The sequence below is a fragment of the Choloepus didactylus genome, chromosome 1 (assembly GCF_015220235.1).
Source record: "Choloepus didactylus isolate mChoDid1 chromosome 1, mChoDid1.pri, whole genome shotgun sequence".
NCBI classification, from domain to species: Eukaryota; Metazoa; Chordata; class Mammalia; order Pilosa; family Megalonychidae; genus Choloepus; species Choloepus didactylus.
The window spans coordinates 186,313,015-186,332,399 of record NC_051307.1 but is presented as its reverse complement, the minus strand read 5'-3'; the positions used below and the strand labels follow the sequence as shown (position 1 = coordinate 186,332,399).

Here is a 19,385-nt window from a genome sequence, read left to right as displayed (position 1 = left end):
ATTTCCCCCAGATGCGCTAACAAAGCATGTTATCAAACTCTGGAATTTCTGCCAATCTGAAAAATATTATCTCAGAGTAATTTTAATTCGTATTTATTTTATATTGAATGAGGGTAGGTATTTTTTCATTTAAGAACCATTTATTTTTATGTCCTCATCTGCAAAATTTCTGTTCACATCCTTTGCCCATTTTACTATGAGTATTTTCCCCCCTCATTAATTTCTAGGAATTGTTTGTAAAACATTAGCCTTTTGGCTATGAATAAGTTTCAGATGTTTACCCAATTCATCATGTTTTTATGACTAACTCACCATTTTTTCTTAATGGTGTCTGGATTTTAAGGCAGAATTAAAAAGATCTTCCCCATTTCAGCTTTATAAAGAACTCATCCATTTTTTTCTTCTAGACTTTTACAATTTCATGTTTGATCCATTTGGAATTTATTCTGGTATTGCAGTAATTTTGTTTGCTAAATGGCTAGGCAGTTGTCCCCAGTTCCTCCTGAATGGTCTGGACCTTTAATACACTAAATTCACATACATATTTGAGTCTATTTCTATTTTCTATTCTGTCTTTGGTCTCTCTATTCACAGTGTTTTAATCACAGACAGAATTTTATATTTTAATATCTGGTAGAACTAGTTCTCGTTGCTCTTTCTATTCCACTTTCCTGGCTAATCTTGTTTGACTATTTTTTCTATTTGAACTTCAGCATGAACTTGTCTAGTTCCAAGTAAAAATCTACTGGTAATTATTTTAATGACAATTATGCTGATTATATACATTTATGAATGAAGCTGAGTCATCCTTTCTAAGAACATGTTATTTCTTTCCATTGGCTCAAGTCTTATGTTTCCTTTAGCAGTGTTTTAAAGTTTTCTTCACATAGGTCTCATTTATGCCAAACTTATTCAATGTATTTTTTATATTTTGTTGCTATTGCTATTTTAAGTGGGGTCTTTTCCTCCAATAAGTTCAACACAATTATTTACTTTTATGTGAAAGCTACTGATTGCTACATATTATTTTTATTAATTCCTTTATTATTTAAAGTTTTCAAGGCGATTCTGTTGAATCTTCAAGTTGTACAATCAAAAAGTCTGTAAATAGTGATAGTTTTAACTACTTTGCAATTTTTATATTTCTAATTTCTTTCTCTTGTCTAATTTTGCTGGCTGGTACCACCAGTATAAAATAAAATAACTGTTAATGGGCTCATAATTGTTTTCCTTGAACTCTAATGTAATCACTCCATTCTCTTCTAGCATGCAATTTGGCCAGCCTAATTTTTTTTTCACATTTTTATAAAGTAATCTGATCTTTTTCCCTGCCTGCCTAAAGGATTCTGCTATTATCTTTAAAGGCTAATATCTTTAAAGTCAGTTCTTGGTTGTTTTTCCCAACTACATGATACACTCTTTCAACAAAATTTCATTTAAGAAAATGTTCTTGAATAATATCATTAACTACTTATTCTGTTCAATGTTTTTCTTCTTTGAGAGAAATTTGATTTTATGTATATTCAATCTTCTTTGCACATCCTCTCTCTAATCCTTTTTTAATTCTTTACTTTGGTTTCATTTCCTTTGATTTCCTCATTCCTATTCTCTATATTCCTGTGTTTTCTTCTGTATCTATTCTCCCTTTGCGCTCCTTCCAATTTCATCTTACATCTATGACTATTTTGTTCTTCTATTTCTTTCCTAAATTCTGACATACCTCACAGTTTATTGCCTCCTGTTTTCTCACCATCTTCCCTGAGTTCTTTCAATTCTTGTTGTGGTGGTCTTTAAGAGTAGTAATTACTTTCTTACATTTGGGGGAGGTGTGTTGCTGGTTTTTTTTGTTTTGTTTTGTTTTTAAATTAATGATGACATGTTTGGTCAGACTTACTGTGGTAGCACTGTTGTTAAATCTCTTGTGGCAAAATTTTTATTAAATTTTGTTCTTTTTTCACCTTTAAAAATATAGTATATTTTATCAGTGCTGTGACAACTCCTTAGTGATTACTCAGCATGGATAAGTCATATGTTCCAAGCCCAGTTTTTCTTAGGAAGCTCCTTCAGAAAGTGACCTTGCTGACGTTTTCTGAGCTATTCACCCTGTCCTTCCCCATGTTACATACCTCTAGTTTTATGTAAGGAACCTGCATTTGCCATTTCAAGGGAAATTGCTTATAGACAAGTTTACGTTTTCTGGCATTTTCTGAGATCTACCACCCTGAGCTGTTCTGTTATTATTTCTGTGACTCACTATACTTCTCAAATTCAGAACTTCTGCTCCTTTTCATCCTTTTATTCTCAGACTGTTTTGCTATTTGCTTATTGTTTTGTAAAATATCCAGGATAAACAGAGTGAAATTGCTGTCTCACATTACCAAGCTCCACATACGATTTTGTAGAAGAAAAATACTTTAAGTGCAACATGATTCACAAAATGCGCTTACTTTAAGAGTTCATCTCTTTCCGTCTTCCGTGCAAACACTATATCACTGCATTTGTTCTGGAACCTGACCAGGATTTCAGTCAGCTCATTGTAAAACTAGAAGCAAAGAACAAATGTAAGAAATAAACCAGAACAATTTTTTCATCTAGGATGGAACATGATTTAAAGCTAATCTATCAATAATGGTCAAAGCTGAAGAACTGAAATCCTCTGCATGGGACATAGTGTCACACCGCTTATGAAATCCAACAACTTAATATTAAATATGATCTAAGATTCCTAAAGAAAACAAAAAGAATAAAATCATTTTTAGAGAGTACTGACACCAGAAATTAAATGGCAACTAATTAAAATTTCATGATCTTGAACATATATCCAATTCTTAGAGAAAAGTCAACCACTTAACAAAAACAGTAAACCTATTTAAAGAGAAGGATTAGATTTGCACATTCACTTCAGCAATGCGGGCATCATTTCAGATATTCTTAGAGGAATTGCCAAAGGCTCTCTGGAAGCTTTCCAATCTTATCTATTTGAACAAAGCATTTTAAATCAATTTAAGATCATATTTTACTATATTTCTATTTGTAAGGTTTGTCGTATTTCTACCTTTTCTTTAGAAGATTTTACAGTATACCTACTGTTCTGGCTTAAAGAAAATTTTACTGAATCATTATTAGGAAGTTCAAGTACCAAAGGAATTGTGCATGTGAAAAACATTCCCTCAAAAGCAATTAATTGGTAAAAACAAACATAAGCATTTCCCTAAATTTTTATAAAGGACAAATCAAGAAAATACTTAAAACATATTTAGTAAACACTCAGAGACCAACTCGAGTCACAAGTCTATCATTGTACAAACCACAAGGACAGAATTTAAAAGACCTGCTCTATTCCCCCGCCACTGATCAGCTTTGACTGCTCCCATTTCCTCACAATTCACTCAAACAAATCATTTTTCCTACACCCCAAAAAATGTCACTGGCTTTTGACATCTCTGTGCTAGTTTTTGCTACCTGGAATGCCTATACCATACCCCTTTTGTGCCTGGTGAAATCGACAATTCACTGTTCAAAGTTCACATGCAATGCTGTCACCATCATTAAGCTTTCCCTAATCTTCTTAAATCAATCCTAACAGAGATAAAAGGCATTAAAGCCAACAATTCAGAGATAGAGGATAGTTTGATCCAACTGGAAAAACCAATTACGTCCCCCCAACCATATGCTCATATCTCTACTCATGAGCAATTGTTTCTTTTGCATGTACTTCATACCTTTGTGCCCTCCTTCAAATTAGCTACAAGTTCAACAAAGTTGTCATATGCAGTAGCTAAGTTCTTCAAAACTTCTTCTCTTAAGTTAGCTTCATTGTTAGACTGTTTCATTTTTGAAAATTCCTGGTGTGAGACCTTGTTAAAAGAAGGGTTTATGTATTTACATTTATTTCTAAAATTAACATAGCTCATAACATTTTTATAGATGTAAGTTTTCCAGCTATGAAAATCATATATGATTATGTGCAAGAATTACAAGAATACCACATACAATATTTCTTTTAGGGGAGCATATTGCTTTAACCCTTTCCATAGAGTAAAAACACCAAAAATTCAGTGGGTGTCAACACATAACCAAAATGATTACAGATTTCTAAGTATCATACACTTGCAAAAAAACACAATTAAGATGAAAACTTTTTTATTTTAGAATACTTGCAATACTCAGTAGTAGAAACACAATGTTTAATTCTGTACATTAACTACTAAAATTTCTTCCACTACTTGTTTTTAAGTACAAATAATGACTAACTTCAAACATCCAAGCCTATTTAGGTTTGCATTATTTTAAAAATCTGATTAAAATCTATGTGTGCTAGCCACATAATTACACGTGTCAATAATTCAAATAAATTTTGATCCCCCTTCCCCCAACCATGGCAAAAATACAAACCTTTTAAAAATTAGAACAACTCCAAAGAACTGAAGTCTCAAATATTTCTAAATACCATGCTATATTTTAGCCACAGAAATGTGGCTTTCTTTCCTAGGTTTTTAAATTTTGCAAAATAAAGAAGTACAACATTTTACTCTTAACTATAATAGATTCTCCCATTTCATTTTCCTAAAAGTACATAGGTTTCATCCAGGCTTATCCTTTCTGTAAATTCTTTAAATATAAACCTTATTAAAGTTTATGAACTTCACCTGAATATTTTTAAGAAGTCCCTCCTGTTTCTTAAGAGATTCTTGGACCTTAGTTGTAAGACCTCCATAGATTCGATCCAGTTCAGTAACAGAAAGAGCTTCTTCATTTATCACACCTTCTTGAGCTAGAGCAGTCAAAAACTTGCTTGTCATGTCAAAATTCACTGATTTCATGTCATTCTCCAGACACTCTCTTTCCTTCTTTACTTCATCAAGATTTGTCAATAAGGATTTTAAGACATTTACAACCTAAATAATAAAAAAGACACTTTTAATATAATTGCCAAAAAACAGAACCAAATTTCAAGAGGAGAATAATATACAAAGGTTCATCCAGCATCAGAGAGAAGACGATTTCTCAGACAGCCAAGTATAAATTGTACATCAGCTTTACCCGGATATAGACATTGTACTGTCAGTGGACTCAAATTATAACAACAGCAGCAGCAGCAAAAATGATAACAGTAGCAATAACTAATACTCAGTGAATACTGAGGCACTGTGCTAAATATCTTACAAATATTTAATGTATTCCTAAGAACACCCCATAGGGTATATATTATTACCTCTATTTCACAGACGGGGAAACTGAGTCTTAAGGAAATTAAGTACAGCCAAGAGGGATAGTTTGAAGAATGCACAGAGAGGAGGTGGAACGCAACCTGGGATCAGTAGACGCCAGCCATGTGCCTTCCCAGCTAACAGACGTTTTCCGGACATCACTGGCGGTCCTTTGGCGAAGGTGTACTTGTGGACGCCAAAGCTTGGACGCTTTTATGGCCTTAAGACTGTAACTTTGTAACCAAATAAACCCTCTTTATAAAAGCCAATCCATTTTTGGTATTTGTATAATGGCAGCATTAGCAAACCGGAACAGATTTTGGTACCAGAGAAATGGGGTGCTGCTGAGCTTGCAAATACCAAACATGTTGGAATGGCTTTTTAAATGAATAAGGGGAAGATTCCAGAAGAATTTTGAGGAGCTTGATAGAAAAGGCCTAGACTGCTTTGAAGTGACTGTAGAAATATGGACTCTAAAGATACTTCTGCTGAGGCCTTAAACAGAAATAATGAATGTGTTATTGCCAACAAGAAAAAAGGCGATCCTTGTTTAAAAGTGGCAGAGAATTTGGCAAAATTGAGTCCTGGTGTTGGATGGAAGGCAGAATTTGAAAAACGACGAACTGAGATACTTACCTGAAGAGATTTCAACACTAAATATCGAAAGCGTGGCCTGGCTTCTCCTTGCAGATTATAGCATAATGTGAGAGGACAGAGATAAACTGAGAAATGAACTCTTCAGTACAAGGAAACCAGAAACTGATAGTTTGGAAAATTCCAGGCTTCTAGAAAGTGAGACCCCCAAAGGCTACAGCCCCACATGAGGATTTAACAAAACACGGAACCTAACCGCCATTTCAGCACAAGCCAGGAATGGAGATGGAGTTATCCAGGAATGGAGATGGAGTTATCCAGAAAGGATTTGTGGAAAGTCCTATTGTCTTACGGTACTGACCCGTGTACTTCATGCCAACCCAACAAGATGTCTAAGAGAACTGTTACGCTGGAGCTTCACGGTTACAACGTTGACTGTAAATGGATTAAACTCCCCAATTAAAAGATACAGATTTGCAAAATGGAGTATAAAAAAAAAAAAAAAAGAACCATCTTTTTACATACAAGAGACTCATCTTAGACACAGAGACACAAAGAAATTGAAAGTGAGAGGACGAAAAAAAAATATTTCATGCAAGCTACAGCCAAAAGAAAGCAGGAAGCAATACTAATCTCAGATAAAATAGACTTTTAATGCAAGGATGTTAGGAGAGACAAAGAAGGCCATTATACACTAATAAAAGGGGCAATTCAACAAGAAGAAATAACAATCATAAATGTTTATGCACCCAATCAAGGTGCCACAAAATACATGAGAGAAACACTGGCAAAACTAAAGGAAGCAAGTGATGTTTCCACAATAATTGTGGGAGACTTCAACACATCACTCTCTCCTACAGATAGATCAATCAGACAGAAGACCATAAGGAAATTGAAAACCTAAACAATCTGATAAATGAATTGGATTTAACAGACAAATATAGAACATTACATCCCAAATCACCAGCATATACACATTCTTCTCTAGTGCTCACAGAACTTTCTCAAGAATACATCATATGCTGGGACATAAAACAAGCCTCAATAAATTTTAAAAAATTGAAATTATTCAAAGCACATTCTCTGACCACAATGGAATACAGTTAGAAGTCAATAACCATCAGAGACTTAGAAAATTCACAAATATCTGGAGGTTAAACAACACACTCCTAAACAATCAGTGGGTTAAAGAAGAAATAGCAAGAGAAACTGCTAAATATATAGAGACGAATGAAAATGAGAACACAACATACCAAAACCTATCAGATGCACCAAAAGCGGTACTGAGGGGGAAATTTATAGCACTAAACGCATATATTAAACAGAAAGAAAGAGCCAAAGTCAAAGAACTAACGGAACAACTGAAGAAGCTAGAAAACGATCAGCAAACCAATTCTAAACCAAGTAGAAGAAAAGAAATAACAAGGATTAAAGCAGAAATAAATGACAGAGAGAACAAAAAAACAATAGAGGACAAATAACACCAAAAGTTGGTTCTCTGAGAAGATCAACAAGACTGACAAGCCCCTAGCTAGACTGACAAAATCAAAAAGAGAGAAGACCCATATAAACAAAATAATGAATGAGAAAGGTGACATAACTGCAGTTCCCGAAGAAATAAAAAAAATTATGAGGATATTAAGAACAACTGTATGCCAACAAACTGGATAATATAGAGGAAATGGACAATTTCCTGGAAACATATGAACAACCTAGATTGACCAGAGAAGAAACAGAAGACCTGAACCGAACAGTCACAAGCAAAGAGATCCAATCAGTCATCAAAAAACTTTCCACAAATAAATGCCCAGGGCCAGAAGGCTTCAGAGGGGAACTCGACCAAACTTTCCAAAAAGAACTGACACCAATCTTACTTACACACATTACAACACATTAACAAATCAAAAGGGAAAAATCAAATGATCATCTCAATAGATGCTGAAAAAGCATTTGACAAAATCCAACATCCCTTTTTGATAAAAACACTTCAAAAGATAGGAATTGAAAGAAACTTCCTCAATATGATAAACACCATATATGAAAAACCCACAGCCAGCTTAGTACTCCATGGTGAGAGACTGAAAGCCTTCCCTCTAATATCAGGAACAAGACAAGGATGCCCGTTATCAACACTGTCATTCAACATTGTGCTGGAGGTGCTAGCCAGGGCAATCTGGCAAGACAAAGAAATAAAAGACATCCAAACTGGAAAGGAAGAAGTAAAACCATCACTGTTTGCAGACGATATGATCTTATATCTGGAAAACCCTGAGAAATCGACAATACAGCTACTAGAGCTAATAAACAAATTTAGCAAAGTAGCAGGATACAAGATTAATGCACATAAGTCAGTAATGTTTCTATATGCTAGATATGCTAGAAATGAACAAAGTGAAGAGACACTCAAGAAAAAGATACCATTTTCAATAGCAACTAAAAAAATCAAGTACCTAGGAATAAACTTAACCAAAGATGTAAAAGACCTATACAAAGAAAACTACATAACTCTACTAAAAGAAATAGAAGGGGACCTTAAAAGATGGAAAAATATTCCATGTTCATGGATAGGATGGCTAAATGTCATTAAGATGTCAATTCTACCCAAACTCATCTACAGATTCAATGCAATCGCAATCAAAATTCCAACAACCTACTTTGCAGACTTGGAAAAGCTAGTAATCAAATTTATTTGGAAAGGGAAAATGCCTCGAATTGCTAAAGACACTCTAAAAAAGAAAAACGAAGTGGGAGGACTTACACTCCCTGACTTTGAAGCTTATTATAAAGCCACAGTTGTCAAAACAGCATGGTACTGGCACAGAGATAGACACATTGATCAATGGAATCGAATTGAGAATTCGGAGATAGACCCCCAGACCTATGGCCGACTATCTTTGATAAGGCCCCCAAAGTCACTGAACTGGATCATAATGGTCTTTTCAACAAATGGGGCCGGGAGAGTTGGATATCCATATCCAAAAGAATGAAAGAGGACCCCTACCTCACACCCTACACAAAAATTAACTCAAAGTGGATCAAAGATCTCAATATAAAAGACAGTACCATAAAACTCCTAGAAGATCATGTAGGGAAACATCTTCAAGACCTTGCATTAGGCGGCCACGTCCTAGACTTTACACCCAAAGCACAAGCAACAAAAGAAAAAATAGATAAATGGGAACTCCTCAAGCTTAGAAGTTTCTGTACCTCAAAGGAATTTCTCAAAAAGGTAAAGAGGCAGCCAACTCAATGGGAAAAAATTTTTGGAAACCATGTATCTAACAAAAGACTGACTGATATCTTGCATATATAAAGAAATCCTACAACTCAATGACAATAGTACAGACAGCCCAATTATAAAATGGGCAAAAGATATGAAAAGACAGTTCTCTGAAGAAGAAATACAAATGGCCAAGAAACACATGAAAAAGTGTTCAGCTTCACCAGCTATCAGAGAGATGCAAATTAAGACCACAATGAGATACCGTCTCACACCAATTAGAATGGCTGCCATTAAACAAACAGGAAACTACAAATGTGGGAGAGGATGTGGAGAAATTGGAACTCTTATTCATTGTTGGTGGGACTGTATAATGGTTCAGCCACTCTGGAAGTCAGTCTGGCAGTTCCTTAGAAAACTAGATATAGAGTTACCCTTCAATCCAGTGATTGCACTTCTCGGTATACACCCAGAAGATATGAAAGCAGTGACACAAACAGATATCGGCATGCCAATGTTCACAGCAGCATTATTCACAATTGCCAAGAGATGGAAACAATCCAAATGTCCTTCAGCAGATGAGTGGATAAATAAAATGTGGTATATACACACAATGGAATACTATGCAGCAGTAAGAAGGAACGATGTTGTGAAACATATGACAACATAGATGAACTTTTAAGACATGATGCTGAGCGAAATAAGCCAGGCACAAAAAAAGAAATATTATATGCTATTTACTAATGTGATCATTGAAAAATGTAAACCAAATGGTTTATAATGTAGAATGTAGGGGAACTAGTGATAGAGAGAAATTAAGGAAGGGGGAGCGATAATCCAATAAGAACAGATAAGCTATGGTGGGTAAATTTAACATTTTGGGAATGCCCAGGAATGACTATGGTCTGTTAATTTCTGATGGGTATATTAGAACAAGTTCACAGAAATGTTGCTATATTAGGTTACTTTCTTGGAGTAGAGTAGGAACATGTTGGAAGTAAAGTAGTTCTCTTAGGTTAGTTGTCTTTTTCTTACTCTCTTGTTATGGTCTGTTTGAAATGTTTTTTTATTGTATGTTTTTAAAAAAAAATTTTTTTTATATAGTTGATTTAAAAAACAAGTTAATTAAAAAAAAAAAAAAAAACAAGGAAAAAATATGCAGAGCCCCTTTGAGGAGCTGATGGAGAATGCAGGAGTATTGGCCTTCCCCATCTCGATGGTTGCTAATGTGCTCACAGACATAGGGGACAGGTGGTTTGATGGCTTGAGCCCTCTACCATAGGACTTGCCCTTGGGAAGACTGTTGCTGCAAAGAAGAGGCTAGGTCTGCCTATAATTGTGCCTAAGAACCTCCTCCCAAATGCCTCTTTGTTGCTCAGATGTGGCCCTCTCTCTCTAGCTAAGCCAACTTGGCAGGTGAAATCACTGCCCTTCCCCCTCCGTGGGATCAGACACCCAGGGGAGTGAATCTCCCTGGCAACATGGAATATGTGTACCTGGCATTATGAGATGGAGAACATCTTCTTGACCAAAAGGGGGATGTGAAAGGAAATGAAATGAGTTTCAGTGGCAGAGAGATTCCAAAAGGAGCCGAGAGGTCACTCTGGTGGGCACTCTTACACACAATATAGACAACCCTTTTAGGTTCTAATGAATTGGGGTAGCTGGTGGTAGATACCTGAATCTATCAAACTACAACCCAGAACCCATGAATCTTGGAGACGACTGCATAAAAATATAGCTTATGAAGGGTTACAATGTGATTGGGAAAGCCGTATCGACCACACTCCCCTTTGTCCAGTTTATGGATGGATGAGTAGAAAAATGGGGGAAGGAAAAAAAAACAAACAAAGGCACCCAGTGTTCTTTTTTACTTAAATTGCTCTTTTTCACTTTAATTATTATTATTCTTATTTTTGTATGTGTGGTAATGAAGGTGTCAGGGAGTGCTTGTGGTGATGAATGCACAACTGTGTAATGATACTGTGAACTGAATGTACGATTTGTTTTGTATGACTGCATGGTATGTGAATATATCTCAGTAAAGTGAATTTAAAAGCAAACGTCTATTGCATCTGCATCAAACACAATTAGGCACATAAGAAATGCTCTCAATGAAATTTTCAACTTTACTTTTCAAACCTTGCTGTTTCATTTTCAGAAAAGGCAGAAATGAGACTATCTCCACAGCAACAGAAAATCAACCTGAACAGAAAACCAACTTCAACAGAAAACCAACAATAAACTAAGCTGGAAGAAGTTTCCATGTCTCTATGTGAAGGACCTTGTACAGGAGGACCTTCAACAAACATCTGGTGAACAAATGAATGAAGAGATTGCAACTATTCTCAACAGTTGTCTATAAGCTTTGTGTTATGAAAAAGAAAATACAAGAGTAAAAGCTGTGTTTCCAGATTCTTTGATAGTCTATAAGGTACCTTTGTGTGAATCAAAAAAAAAGACCCTCTTGGAGGGCACATAGCTTTGAACAGTGCTACTTCATGCACTACCTCTGAACTGAAGATTTTTTTCAAAGCACCCCTCTGTCACCCCAAGCAAATACAACACTGTGAGCACAAGTGAACATCCTCTTTGTACAAAGAAAAATTTATCCCTTCCTTTGGGCATACTCAGACCTACAACAGGTCCAAGATTCGGCCAGTGAACAAAGACTAGATTTCAGACTCGACTCGATGAGAGACCACAAGCAGTGGTCCTAAGTGTTTAATATAAGGATCGTTGAGTACAAATTATAAATAGTCTGCAATTTTCTTTTCCTGAGTTTCTTAATATTTAAAGCCAGATGTTCAATTAAACAAAAGATAAATAACTAGAGAGTAGGCCACTTCACAATAAGAAAACAGAAAAAAGTTTTACAATCAAGCTTTCGACCTTTTAATAAAATGTATATTGTATCACTTTAATAATCAGCAATTGAAATGCCTAAGTTTTTACCTAAAAACTCTGGCTAAAATGTGTCATCAGCTGTTATAACAACTGTCTGAAACAGTTTGGGCCAAAATATAATGCTTGTCTTAGCTGATAAAGGCACATGATGAATGTACAGAGCACTGAATTTTTGGTTACTTTTGTTAAGAAAATCTAACTTCAGTAAAATAACTCCATATTGGCTATGAAAGTTTTTTTCCCCTATGAACTACCACTATGGATTAACAAAAAGCAAGTATACTTCAAACAAATAAGATATCACCCAATCGTCACACTGCAATTCGGATTTTCCTTAGCATAAACCCTTTCTGCTTTCCTACTGAAAGCAGGAGATGAACAAGGAATAAAAGCTATGTAAATTCTGAATCACATACAAGATGCAAAAAAAAAAAAAAAGGAGGGAATATGAAAGAGACTTTTTCGGGGGTTTGGGGGGGGAATAAAAGAACCAGTTTTTGCTGCCATTCTGTGGGTCTGAAGTCTCTGTTCTTTACAAATTATCTTCTACCTTCTTTTTCTACTCTATTTGCTCAAATCATCTTATTAATATTCCTTATCCCATTCCCCTTCAGGATAAGGTTCTGTGCATATTCGACTATCCAGTCTCTTCTCTTTGGGAGCTGCTCAACACCTGTGGATAGCTAATTTCCACTTAGCCTTCAAATCGCTATCTATGGTAACTTCTCTGGACATACTCACTCACTCAATCCCTCTCAAATCCTTTATGTCTTTATCTTTTCTATTGTTTTCAAAACACATACCAGTTTCTTAAGAAGCCTCCTAAAAGAGAGCTCCAAATGCTGGAAGAAGGAAGTGCTTCATCATTTAAACCCACAACATACTTTCCCTGAGGCACTTCTGAATTTCTACCTTGTATTACAGTTATCCTAATACATGTCTTCTCTTCCTCACTAGAACACAAATTGAATGCAAAGGCTGTGTATGATTTATTAGTTAATTTTTCAAAGCACCTAGTATAGTGCCTTACACAAAGGAGACATTCACCAAGTCTTGGTTGAATAAATATATGAAATGCTTCTGTGGAAACACAACTGAATAACAATGACAACTTTTACAACACACTGTCCCAGGAAATTCACCTTTTTCTAGAAGTTTTCAGCAATATTTCTGGCCCTTTGACTTATTTTCTTGTGCACTTCAGAGCCTCCAACTTATTCTACTACACTACCCTACTTCAAAGTGACTGGCCACTAAGTAAGACTTGTATTTTCCTCTTGAAGGAATTTCCAACTCAGATGCCCCACTATTGATTTTCTCCTGCCTATCTCCATTAGAAATACCATTATGATACTGAAATATCTTTATGATACTGTCCACTTATTAATACGCACACGTTATTAATTTTCCTTCAGAGGTAGCTCCAGTGGAATATGCTGGAAGGCAGCATGGTATTATGTAACAAACATGGAATTTGTAGTCAGAAGAGTAACTGGTCAAAACTCAACCATGCCAGAGGATCTAAGATGGCAGCACAGAGAGGAGTAGAAGCTAGTTAGTCTCCATGGAACAACCAATAAAAAACCAGGAACAGCTAGTAAATAATCCAGAATAACTGCAGGGGGACAAACGTGACCATCCACCCATCATACACCAACCTGAATTGGGAGGAATGCCCGAGATCACAGCATAAAATCTGTATGTAAAAACTGCAGATCCAATTTGGGAGACCCCTCTCCCCACAGCCCGAGCTGCAAAGCATTTTGGTGCTAGAGAGCAGCTCTCTCCCAGCAAGTGAATATAGCTCAGCTGAGCTCCAACTGGGGTTTTAATTAGCAAGTGTGAACTGCTCACTACAAGCTATGAATCCCCAACAAGCAGACAGAGACTTTGGGTGATGACTGACCTTGGAGAGCCGGAGGGTCGCCACGGACTAGCCCTGAAGGAGACTTTCTGTCCCTGTTTAGGCTCAGTGGAGAAAGCCTCAGCCATTTTCACTTCCCAGTGCTCTGACCCAGACAAGGGTGGAAATAGCACAGGCAGAGAGACCACTGAAATGCTAATGACTCTCCCTAGGGGGTCTATCTTCTCTAAGAGGAAAGGGGTGGGGCCCAGCCCTAATACATGCCTTCCATTCAGAACCAGTCCCCAGAGCCTAGGGGAAAACAGCCACGGGCCACACCTCCTTACACCAGTCTGCAATTATAGGCTGACAGGTGCTACCTCCTGGGCAGAAACGCAGTGACCTGAGGCATCACCAATTTGCTAAGATATCACCCTCACGGAAACCGGATGCTGAATATTTCTTCCTTCTGGGACCTGAGCCCGTTCTGGTCTGAGAAAACCTGATTGGGGTAACCAAGGAAACCATGCCTAGACAACAGAAAACTACAACCTACATTAAGAAAAATGAATTTATGGCCCAGTCAAAGGAACAAACTTACACTTCAACTGAGACACAGGAACTGAAACAACTATTAATAAGTCAATTCAAAAAGTTTAGGGACGATATGGCAAAAGAGCTGAAATGTATAATGTAAACACTGAGAGTACATAAGGTGGAAACTGAAAGTTCGAAAAACTAACTGGCGGAATCTATGGAAATGAAAGGCACAACACAAGAGATGAAAGACACAATAGAAACATACAACAGTAGATCTCAAGAGGCAGAAGAAAACACTTGAACTGGAGAACAAGGCACCTGAAAGACTACAAATGAACAGATAGAGAAAAGAATGGAAAAATAGAGCAACATCTCCGGGAACTTAAGGAAAAAACAAAAAGCAAGAATGTACGTGTCACTGGTGTCCCAGTAGGAGAAGAGGAGGGAAAAGGGGAAGAAGAAATAATAGAGGAAATAATGAAAATTTCCCATCTCTTATGAAAGACATAAAATTACAGATCTAAGAAGCACAGCATACCCCAAACAGAAGAGATCTGAATAGGCCTATGCCAAGACACTTAATAATCACATTATCAAATATCAAAGATAAATAGAGAATCCTGAAAGCAGCAAGAGAAAAGCGATCTATCATATACAAAGGAAGCTCGATAAGACTATGTGCAGATTTCTCAATAGAAACCACGGAGACAAGAAGGAAGTGGACTGATATATTTAAGATACTGAAAGAGAAAAATCACCAACCAAGAATCCTATATCTGGCAAACCTATCCTTCAAATATGAGGGAGAGCTTAAAATATTCTCTAACAGACAATGACAGAGCTTGTGAACAAGTACCTGTTCTGCAGGAAACACTAAAGGAAGCACTGCAGACAGAAAGGAAAAGACAGGAGTGAGAGGTTTGGAAAACAATGTTGGGAGATAGCAGCACAGCAATGTAAGTACACTGAACACAGATCACTGTGAATATGGTTGAAAGAGGAAGGCTGGGACCATGTGGGACACCAGAACAAAAGATGAACGATAAAGACTGGGACTGTGTAACTCAGGGAAACCTAGGGTGCTCAATGATTGTAATAAAAGGTACAAATATGTTTTTGCTTGAGGTAGAAGAAATGAATGTCAACATCACAAGGTGTTAAAAATAGGGTGGGTTTGGAGGGAAAATACAATCAATGCAAACTAGAGACTATAATTAACAGAAACATTGTATTATGCTTCCTTTAACATAACAAAGGCAAAATACCAAAGCTAAATGCATATGTTGGGGGTAGGCAACAGGGGAAGGGTATGGGTCTCCTGGCATTGGTGATGTTGTCTGACTCTTTCTAGCTATCAAGTTTTGGGATTTTTTTTGTTTTGTTTTTTCTTTTTTATCTCTCTTTCTCTTTTCCTTTTCTTTTACACCTCCCTGCCTTCTTTGACTCTTCCTCCTTCTTTGTGGAAGAAATGGAGATGTCCTTATATAGATATAGTCCTTATATAGATAGTGGCAATGGCGCTGAATACATAAATACGTGACTATAAAGGGAACCAACGATTTTTTACTTAGGACAAAATGTATAGCGTGTAAACAAAACCATCTTAAAAGAAATGGGTTGATGAAGAAACCTAGAGGGTACTATATTGAGTGAAATAAGACAGACACATAAAGGCAAATATTGCAGGGTCTCACTGATATGAACTAATTATAATATGTAAACTCAGAGACATGAAATATAAGTTACCAGGATATAGAAGGAGGCTAAAGAATGCGGAGTGGTTGCTTATTACGAGCAGAATGTTCAAGTAGGGTGAATTTACATGTTTGGAAATGGACAGGGTGATGGTAGCATGTTGTGAGAATAACTAAGTGCTGAAAGGAGTGTGAAGGTGGTGGAAAAGGTAAGCTCAGAGTCATGTATGTCACCAGAAGGAAAGGTGGAGGTTAAAAGATGGGAATGTATAAAACAGTGAATCTTGTGGTGAACAATATCCATGGATTAACTATACAAATATTACAAATCTCTCTCATGAACTAGAACAAATGTATGACACTGTAACTAGAAGTTAATAATAAAGAGACATATAGGGAAAAAATATATACCTACTGCAAACTATATACTACAGTTACTAGTATTTTTAACATTCTTTCATTAACAGTAACAGATGTACTATACCAAAACTATGAATCGATAATGGAGCAGGACGTGGTTAGGGGTATGGGAGGATCTCAGTTTCCTTTTTTTTTGTCTTTATTTCTTTTCTGGAGTAATGAAAGTATTCTAAAAATTGGGAAAAAAAAAAAAAAAAAAACTGTGTTGATAGATGTACAGCTGTATGGATGGTACCGCGGGCAACTGATCGCTCACTTTGGATCTTTGGATAGTTGTATGGTAATGTGAACAATCTCAATAAAAATATATATATATTAAAAAAAAAAAAACCTCAATCATGCCACTTCAAGGAAGTTTCTAAATTCACAAGCCTCTCTTGCTTTTAAAAAATCTGAATTGAATACTGTGAACAAAGTACCTAGAATTTAGTACTCAGCTCATAGAACATATTCAATAAATGGAAATTATTATTCCAAGAAAGTAATGTTATTAGTATACGTAAGTCTTACAGAGTATACATAATAATGCTTTAAAACATAACAATCTCAATTTACTTCTGCAATTTTATAAAGATACTAATAAGAGAGAAACTGGCAATTCACTGTATGTAATGGCTTGAACACAGTTTTCATAAGCAGATGACCACCATGTCAATATCTTCTCACCTCACTGCCCTGCATGGTCTTTGCTGGGTTAGCAGAAGGGATAGTGGCATTCAGCTCAGGCTCTGGCTTACATAGAAGTGCAATGGTGTCACGGTGAGACTGATAACGTTCTTTCACTCGTCCATCTGCTTGCACGGCCTTGTCCAAAACTGTTCTGAAGTTGGCTCCCTCTAAGAAAAAAAAAGTTTACAGAGCACAGCATTGACTCTAAGAGTAATGCTTATGAGCTGGTTGTACTTTTAGTTCTGACCACAACTTAACTTACTATTCCTTTCTACAGGCCCCAATTCACCAGATTAAAAAACCCATGGGTCCTGCCAGTCCTTGCACTTTTGGTTTTGGAAAACTGACAAAATCATTTCTAAATCAAAAGCACAACTATACCTTCAAATACATTTGGTAGTTACTATCCACCAAATAAAAGTTATCCATTAGTCTAATCTTCTCCTTCAGCCTATGAATACAGAAAATTATTTACCTAAAAATGGTTACAATTTATTTTCAAAAGTATTCCTCTAAGGATCACTGCTTCAACTTGATTTAAAAGAACGGAAGATATATATTTAGGCAAATCTCAACAGTATTAATTCTTTTAGAAAATCTTATAAAACAGGTCTACAGCCATCATAAAGATACCTTTTATCTTAAGCACAAAATCTGAATAACCAAAGTTTTATAAAAGAACACATTTGGCATAGTAACTGTTAAAGCTTATACTTTACCACCTAGTATTTAAAAATGACAAAACCATACATATAATATGATCTCATTTATGTTTTAAAAAACTGCAAAAGGGGGTGTAAGTCTCCCTGGCAACATGGGACATGACTCCCAGGGATAAGCCTGGCCCTGGCATTCTTGACCAAAAGAGGGAAAAGACATGACACAAAGTTTCTTTGGCTAAGAGATTTCAAGTAGAGATGAGAGATCATTCTTGAGGTTATTCTTATGCATTATACAGACATACCTTTTTAGCTTCTAGTGTGTTGGAATAGCTGGAAGGAAACACTTGAATCTGTTGAACTGTAATCCAGTAGACTTGATTCTTGATGATAACTGTGTAACTATATAGCTTTTATCGTATGACCACATCATTATGAAAATCTTGTGACTGACACTCCCTTTACCCAGTGTATGGGCAGATGATTAATAAAATAAAGACAAATTATATATATGTATGTATATATATATATATATGGGGGATAAAGGGTATGGGATATTTTGGGTTTTATTTTTTATTTTTTTCTTTATTTTGGAGTAATGAAAATGTTCTAAAATTGATTGCGGTGATGAATGCACAATTATATGATGAAACTGAGCCACTGATTGTATACTATGGATGGATTATATGGTATGTGACTATATCTCAATAAAATTGCTATGGAAGGAGTTATAGGAGCATTTTTAATGTTCACTTTATACCCTCTTAGGAATCTGAACTTTTAAGAACTTGGATTACTTCTGTTACTCTTTATCTTAAAGAATATTGAACTGTGGAAAAACACTTGGGTCTTCAAACTAGTACAGTTTCAGAAAAAAACAGGTTTATAACTGAGCCTAATTTAATCAAGCCAAAATTATAGATCCAAATTGGGAATTTATTCAAGTGAACATCACTTCATGAAAATTTTTACCTGCTCTCAAAGGCTTGTACAGTTCATTGGATGGTGTCCTTTGCCAGCGTTCCTTGAATTTTGCTCTTAAATCATTGTCAGTTGCTTCTTCTTCATCCAACAATCTTAATGACTTTTTAAAAAGGAAGAGAAGAAATAATGAAATACTTCTGGTACAAAAAAAGTAAAACCATTTTTAAATGTTCACACCCGAGATAGGTCAAAATTTAGTAAACAGGGAATGGTCTTACAACTACTGCTTATAAAGTAAATTGGCATCACATTTTTTTTCTTGCACAAATTTACATTAAATTATGTTTTAACAAAAAGTCTTCTAAAATCCAAGGTTGGGTTAGCCATTACCTTTCCCAGTAAAATAAAAAAGGATGAATAAAAGACTATTCACATTCAGGTGACCAACAAAGAGTACCATAAACCTTGATTTTTTTTTTAAGATTAAAATAAATAGGAGGTCTTTCTACCTCAAAAGCCATTACGAAACAAAGAAAAACAATGATTCCCTTAACTGTATGAAAATTAAAAATTAACTTCCATCTCAATACAACACTCTGAAAATTACGTTTAACATATAGAAACTAATTTTCAATGCATAGCATTGAAAACAGCACAGCGCACACGCAACAATATTGACCATGGACAGTGGCCTTTAGCGCACCC

General features: G+C 35.9%; 1 protein-coding gene across 2 annotated transcripts in view; it reads right to left on the bottom strand.

Annotated features, from left to right (window-relative positions):
• The window catches only part of LOC119542288 (programmed cell death 6 interacting protein), a 126,679-nt gene that overhangs the window by 9,695 nt on the left and 97,599 nt on the right, over window positions 1-19,385 (bottom strand). For both annotated transcript variants that reach the window (XM_037846913.1, XM_037846916.1), the window contains exons 11-15: window positions 18,729-18,840; window positions 17,095-17,264; window positions 4,650-4,898; window positions 3,723-3,857; window positions 2,448-2,542 (exon numbers count right to left, since the gene is read on the bottom strand). In XM_037846913.1, coding sequence (XP_037702841.1) covers window positions 2,448-2,542; window positions 3,723-3,857; window positions 4,650-4,898; window positions 17,095-17,264; window positions 18,729-18,840 — 761 coding nt within the window. The remainder of the gene's footprint in view (window positions 1-2,447; window positions 2,543-3,722; window positions 3,858-4,649; window positions 4,899-17,094; window positions 17,265-18,728; window positions 18,841-19,385) is intronic.